Consider the following 7847-nt stretch of genomic DNA (forward strand, 5'->3'; position numbering starts at 1 on the left):
GACATCCTTTCCTTTGGCCAGAGCCATTGGCTTTACTTCCCAAATATGTCACAGATCTGCCAAGATCTGCTCATCTTCACCACTCTCATATTCCAAAGCACCGTCATCTCCCACATGGGCAACTTCCATAACCTCTCATTTACCTCCCTGTTCAACATTTGCTCTTGAGAATATTTTCTTCACATAGTAGTCAGGAATTACAAAATATAATGTAGAATGCATGATTCCCCTATTTGAAATCTCCCTTATCTTCTTCCCACTACATTAGGAAGAAAATCCAAACATCTCACCATTATCCACAACACATGATGGGACGTGGTCACTGTCTGACTCTCTAGGACACCTCCTATCCCCTCTGCTCTCTGATTAAGTTACAATCTCTTAGGCCAACATGTGTCTCTTCTTGAACACGGCCACCTCATTTCTCCTGAGATCAGACGAGATCGGGCACATTCAGGGTGGTATGACTGTAGACGGCCACCTCATTTCTTCCAAGATCAGATGAGATCGGGCGCGTTCAGGGTGGTATAGCCATAGATGGCCACCTCATTTCTGTCCCGCACCTTTTGTACTTGTGGATCCCACTTCCTAGAAAATGCTCCGTCAGTTTTCCCAGGGCTTCTTGTCATTCAATCTCAATTCAAGCAACATCACCAAGAGGCCTCTCCTAACCATCCAGGCATTCCCTACCAGATCGTGTGATAGTATTTCCTTTACAGCACTTCCCACTTACGTGTTTAATGCCTACCCCCGACACTCCCTCAACCTCTTCCATCAGCATCTTCTCTATAAAATAAGAAACCTCCGTTTGGAGATGTCATATCTACCCATCCAGTCCAACACCTGCACTATAGTTCAAGCCTCCATCATCCATCATTTGAACTGCCCCTGAAACCTTCAATCTGTCTACCATGTTCACTCTTGCTTCAGTAGAATCCATTTTGGAACTATAGCTTAAATAATTTTAAAAACATAAGAAGTCCCTCATTCTACATCCCTAATGTCTTCGGTTTCCCATCCTGGAATACTTCATGTACCTTCTATTCATCCATCCTGAGAATAGGTGGGATAGTGAGATTTTGTGTCAACTTGGCTGGGCCAGGATTCCCAGTTATTTGGCAATTAAGGCCTAGTAATCTCCCATGATATGACCTAACACGACGTAATCAACTCCATAGTGGGATCTGCCATGAAGATTGGAGGTGGAATGAGAACCCTTTACTCAGGTCACAGCCCTGATGAACCCCAAAGGAAGTTTTCTGGGGTTGGGTTGGGGGAGGCACATGGCCTGTACAAGTACATGCTGTGATGATGTTTATGTGCTTTTTGCTGGGTCTGAATCCTGCATCTGGCTCAGGGACCTAAGGGTCTTTGGACTTGAGCCAATGGCCAGTCATATTGCTTGCTGATCCTGGGAGCCATCAGCAGCCTGCCTGCCATCTGACCTGCCAATCTTGAATTCATTTGGCTCTCCAGGCACAAACCTGGATGTGATTCTGCCCCTGCAGCCACCAATCTGTGGTGTGCCTGCTGATCTTGGACTCATCAGCCTCCAAGGTTATGTGAATCAAGAGAAGCCTTCAGCTTAGGATGTGCCCCATGAACTTGTCATCTGCCTAGGCTTAGACGGGACTTGCCCACTCTTCTCTAGAGAACACTGCCTAACCCAGCAGGGTAGGTTCTAATGCTTTAATACAGTTGGTCTCAAAAAGAAAAAAGGAAAGCCTTCAAGGGCCTCTATACATGTCAATGGAAAAGTAAAATCTGAAAGAACTCCCACTCCCTGGATTTCTCTCAAGAGCTGAGCTGTGTAACTGCAGGGCACAAACAAGACAAAAAAATAAAGAAAAACAGTCTTTACCTGGTAGCATGGCTCTGCCCTGCCTGCTTGACTTACAAGCCAAATTACTTTCACTTAAATTAACTTTGGTTGAGTCATACAATAAATAATTACTTTCATCTCATGGTAAAATTGGGGATTAGCAACATTTAATCATATTATAACTTGAAGCATATTGCTATTTATCTGTTAACTAGAGGATTAAAAAAGTAGAACATAGTTAATGAATATAATTACCATTATAAAGGAGTAGCTTTCAGTGAAAAAAAAAAGCAGGCCAATAAATGTTTATTGTGTTACCCTTTAGTAATAACCTAAATAATTTCCAAATTCTATTTTATACCTGTAAATACAAAGGCAGTCTAGAGCTTAGATGAGGTCATATCTTTTTTATCCCCCTGAGAAATGAAACTTTGTCATTTGCTATTGCCTGCTTAAGTGTGGACTTTATATAACATTAGAATATATTTGTAGCATAAGCAGATGTGGTGAAGAAAGCAAATGGTACCCAGCTATCAAAAGATATAGCGTCTGGGGTCTTAAAGGCTTGAAGGTACACAAGGGACCATCTAGCTCAGAAGCAACAAAGCCCACATGGAAGAAGCACACCAGCCTGTGTGATCACGAGGTGTTGATAAGATCAGGTATCAGGCATCAAAAAATCATATCATTATGAATGAGAGGGAATGCAGAGTGGAAACCCAAAGACCATCTGTAGGCAATTGGACAACCCCTTACACAAGGGTTGCAGGGAGGAGACGAGCCAGTCAGGGTGCAGTATAGCACCGATGAAACATAAAATTTTCCTCGAGTTCTTTAATGCTTCCTCCCCACCCCACCCACACTATCATGATCCCAATTCTACCTTACAAATCCAGCTAGCCCAGAGCATGTACACTGGTACAGATAATAGCTGGAAACACAGGGATACAGGACAGATAAACCCCTCAGAACCAATAATGAGATTAGCAATGCCAGGAGGGTAAGGGGAAGGTGGGAGAAGAGAGGGGTAATATCACAATGATCTACATATAATCCCCTCCCTGGGGGACAGACAACAGAAAAGTGGGCAAAGGGAGATATTGGATAGTGTAAGACATGAAAAAATAATAATATATTTTAAATTTTCAAGGGTTCATGAGGGAGTGAGGGTCGGGGAGGGAGGGGGAAAAATGAGGAGCTCAAGTAGAAAACAAATATTTTGAGAATGATGATGGCAACAAATGTACAAATGTGCTTGACACAATGGATGGATGGCTTGTGCTAAGAGTTGCATGAGTCCCCAACAAAATGGTTTTTTTAAAAGAATATATTTGTATCAGGACCAAATATGTACACAGCTAGACCTAAGACAAATATTTCTTTCCCTCCCTTCTCACTGGTATTCTAGAATATACAACAGTATCTTAACATAATTCATAATTTGTGTGACATAATTTGGTATCAAACTGACCAACTATTTCCTAGCTGGATAAATGACTTCATCTCACCTAGTCTCCAGTTTAAAAATTTCTGAAATGGCAAGAGCCCTGGGGCTGAGTTGGCATGACCATGCTTACTGAATGAAGAAAGGAACCGTGACGCTGTGACACCTAAATTAGCTCAGTGATCTGTTTGGGGTTCAGGGAGCTCTTCCTAAATGAAGACCAGACCGTGTTGCATTGAGTAGATTCAAGTTCACAGCCATCGCCTTCCCAAGGCTGTCATCTTTAGGGAAGCAGACTACCACAGACAGCGTTCGCTCTCCGGCCTTTTGGGGAGCAATCAAGGATTGAGCACTGGACCACTAGGGTATTCCCCTAAAAGCAAAGCCACGCCCATTGCCATCTGGTGGATTCCAACTCATAGCAACCCTACAGAGGGTTTCCAAGGCTGTAAATCTTTATGAGAGCAGCTGGTCTCATCTTTCTCCTGAAGAGTGGCTGGTGGGTTTGAACCACTGACCTTGCAGTTAGCAGTTCAATGCTTGCCAGCTAGCACCAACAGAAGAGTCTCCAGTGTCCCTTAAGTCCCACGGTGCTGGAGGCCTGCATCAGGGAGATGCAGTCGATGACTTACCTCTGAGGCATATCGCACCCCATCTACCACATGCTCGGATCCATGGTCATCCGCACATCCCCAGTGGAGGTGAAACTGTCGCAGCCGGTAGCTTCCAGTGAGTGGACCCCCTCGCAGAACTAAACACAAGTTCATTTTAAAAGCAATGAGCAAGAAAAAATATTTGTACAAGCTGCCACAGCCCACAACATGTTCTTGAAAGGGATGCTCTTCCCTTGCTCCCCCAAGGAATTGCTTTTGTCAAATGCATCGTGCAGCTTGCTGAGAAATGCACCTTTAAAGAGCATAAGGCACTCTCTCCTGCCCGCTCATCTCCCACGCACACATGGGCCACAAAGCGGGCTGAGTATTTACAACCTTTGATTCTGTGGCTCCTGTGGGGTTTCCATCACTATTCTACCCATGTGACTTTTGCTGCCTTGAGAGGTCACTTTTGTCTTTGCAGTGACAAAATGGTATGCTATCTCTTAAAAACAAAAGCCATAGTAAATGCCTCTAGATGGATATTCACAATGTGCCCCTCACAGAAACGACTGCAGCGCTGAAGGAGAGGATTCTGCAGACATACACTTGCTTCCATTCCCTAGTGAAGATCCTGAAGGAAGCAGTACTTGACGAGGCCAAGCCAGGAAACAGCCGGAACCAAGGCCCGCCGCGTACAAGCTTCAGGCTTCAGTGTGATTGTCCACAACTAGTGCTGCTTGGTCTTTCTCAGTATTGGTTGACTGCAGGCATGGGGCTGGGGCACGCAGGTTATTTGCCTCTAGGTTGGTTTGCCAAATGATTTATGAAGCTGTTTATAGATGATGAGAAACTAAGGAGCCTAATACTAGGGTTTCATAGCTATTTGCTGTAACATATTTTAGCTTCTCATCAGATTGCTCGTATGTATTGCTATAAACATTTCTGATGCCAAACTTAGAAACTAGAATGCAATGTTCCATGTGTGCTATAATCTAGAAATTGATAGTCGGTGGGAAAGAGAGTTGACTTTATTATTGGCTACTATTATTCCCACATACAGCAATTGTGTAACGAATACTCAAAAACCCTTTTCGCCATGTAAAACCAAGTACACATACTCTGTAGGTAATAATCAATGATTGGTTAATAAAACAATTTATCTCTTAAAAAAAAAGAATGTGAGGCATAAAACAGACCTTTTCGGGGGGGCGGGGGGGAGCCTACAATACGGCACAGCTGGGATTTTCACGGCACAGCTGGGAAACCCCAACACACACACACACACACACACACACACACACACACACACACGGTTAGAACAGAGAAGAAAGCAGGAATGCTTAAAGGTGAAGAACTGACTGTTTAACTGAAGATGATTCCGCCTCTTTGCAGGAGGATGTGACGGGCAGAGAACTGGATGTGTGCCCTGCAGAGGAGGGCAGCACGATAGGAAGGGCACATCAGTTGCGCCTGAGTAGATTCTGCTTCCTGTGTCTCAGAGTAGAAAGGTGCTAAAGTTCAGAAGTAAAACTTTCTGGAATTCCTTTCTTTCAAGGAGTCTCTGTATAAATGCAAACCTCTAACGTTGGGGTGGGCAGCCTTGTATGTAAACCATCTTAGGCACATACGGTCCAGAGGGGCCAGTCCCTAGAAAGGACACAAGGCTTGGTAAAGGAGACGGTCCGCTAAAAAGAGGAAGACCACAGCAACATGGACTGGCACCATGGCTGCAAGAAGGGGCTCAAGCATAGCCACAATTGTGGGAATGGCTCGGTACCAAGCAGCGCTTCACTCGGTGGGACAATGTCACTAGATAAGTCGAAACTGGCTCTCAATAGCACCTAACAACAGCAAAACTGTGGTCTTTTTTCCCTTATTGATGCATAATAAAACCTGAACTGAACCATAAAGTCCAGGCTTCACAGATTACATAAGCCTATTCAAGAGCTTGGGAAATCAGTATGAAATTGACTTTGGGAAAGGATTCGAGCAAGCTGGCTCGGGAGAAAGAACGTGATACAAAAACCCACACGTGGTGCGGAAGACATCCAAGAATAATGGAAGGTCGCCGGAAAGCCTGCTCCGAAGCCAGGATTTAAGGCGAGGTCAGCACAGCCCTGCTTAGTCAAGCAACAGAGATTGCCTTACACTTCACGTGTTTGAGAATTTCAACAAAAACATCCAACCGTGGATTGTGATCAGCAAATGTCTGGCTGTGGAACCCATTCTCTGACTAGAGGAATGCACTTCCCCCACCCCCACCCCAAAAAAAGGAGTGGGGGAATGAGTCCAAATATCAAGGTTTCTTTATCACTGACTGAGATAAGCCCATTCCCATCCAGTTTATTCCAACTCATAGCAGCCTGTGCAACACAGCGTTTCCAAGGCTAAGTTCATGACAGGAGCAGAATCCATCCACTTCCCCATGGGGTGGCTGCTGGGTTCGAACCAGGCCTCCTCTAGGACTCTGAGATGCACGTGATGAAATAGCTAAATGGTGGGACATCAATCAATCATGGCTATAGAAATTCTCTTTCATGAAAAGGATCTAGAGAATAAGATGCCAGACTTATTTGGCCTACCACCCCCTTTTCAGAAATAAAATAAAATTACTTAGGACATCCCTGGCAATCAAATATTTTTGTTCAATAGCCCACAATCCAGGATGAAATGTTGTTGCTGACAGCAATCTAGCTGAAATGAATGACTAAGAGGTAGAAGAAAGACAAGCGTGATGGTGGGGCAGGAGGAAGGTAAAAGGAAACAGGAAAGATCTAGGAAGCAAAGCTATGGATAAAGGTATAAACATCAATGGGCACTTAAATATATTAATTCATAAAAGTAGAGATATTAGCCTATGTACATATATTTATATGGCAATACATTGAGGTAGTGGATGGACTTTCGGCCTCTACGCCTGTGCTCAAGCCCTCCCTCAACACAAGAACACTTTGTTCTAACAACCTGGCATTCATTCTGTGATGCTCACCTTCCTGACACAATCGCTGAAGACAAAATGGGTGCATAAGCAAATGTGAAGAAAGCTGATAGTGCCTGGCTATCAAAAGATATAGCATCTGGGGTCTTCAAGGCTTGAAATTAAACTAGCAGCCATCTAGCTGAGAAGCAACAGCCCACATGGAAGAAGCACACCAGCCTGTGTGATCATGAGGTGTCAATGGGATCAGGTAACAGGCACCGGAAGACCCAAACAAAACAGAAAAACCCAACATATTGTTGAGAACTAGTGGGGTCAGAGCAGAGACCCCAAACCCATCTGTAGACAATAGGACACCCCCTTTCGGAAGGGTACAAGGAAGGGATGAGTCAGCCAGGACGCAGTATAGCACTGATGAAACACACAATATTCCTCTGGTTCTTTGAGGCTTCCTCACCCCCACTATCATGAGCCCAGTCCTGCTTTTCAGTTCTGGCTACACCGGAGCATGAGCACTAGTACAGGTAAGAGCTCACGACACATGGAATCCAGGTCACATAAACTCCTCAGAAACAGAATGGGAGTAGCAATACCAGGAGGGTAGCAGGGAGGTGGAGGAAGGAGGAAATGAAGGGGGAACTGATCAACACATACCCCACCCCCAGGGGGAAGAACAACAGAAACCTGGGTAAAAGGAGACAGCATTAGGTGTAAGATATGAAAATAATAATAAATTTTCATTTATCAAGAGGTCACGAGGGGGGAGGGAAGGAAAAAAAGGAGCTTATACCAAGGGCTCAAGTAGAAAGTAAATGTTTAGAAAATGATAATGGCAACATATGTACAAATATGCTTGATACAATTGATGTAAGGGATGTTATAAGAGCTGTAAGCACTCCAAATAAAATGATCTTTTTAAATTTTTTTAAAAAATCGTTTTATTAGGGGCTCATACAACCTTAACACAATCCATACATACATCAATTGTGTAAAGCACATTTGTACATTCACTGCCCTCCATCATTCTCAAAACATTTGCTCTCCAGC

The 7847-nt window shown here is 44.1% G+C and overlaps 1 protein-coding gene across 1 annotated transcript in view; it reads right to left on the bottom strand.

The window, feature by feature from the left end:
* Positions 1 to 7847, bottom strand: part of LOC101663970 (carbonic anhydrase 13) — a 51246-nt gene that overhangs the window by 18530 nt on the left and 24869 nt on the right. The window contains exon 4 of the mRNA XM_004697731.2: positions 3899 to 4017. Within this exon, the coding sequence (XP_004697788.1) occupies positions 3899 to 4017 (119 nt within the window). The remainder of the gene's footprint in view (positions 1 to 3898; positions 4018 to 7847) is intronic.

Source organism: Echinops telfairi, unplaced genomic scaffold (assembly GCF_000313985.2).
Source record: "Echinops telfairi isolate 266 unplaced genomic scaffold, ASM31398v2 ScPeMD7_1;HRSCAF=3_0, whole genome shotgun sequence".
In the NCBI taxonomy this organism is placed as follows: Eukaryota; Metazoa; Chordata; class Mammalia; order Afrosoricida; family Tenrecidae; genus Echinops; species Echinops telfairi.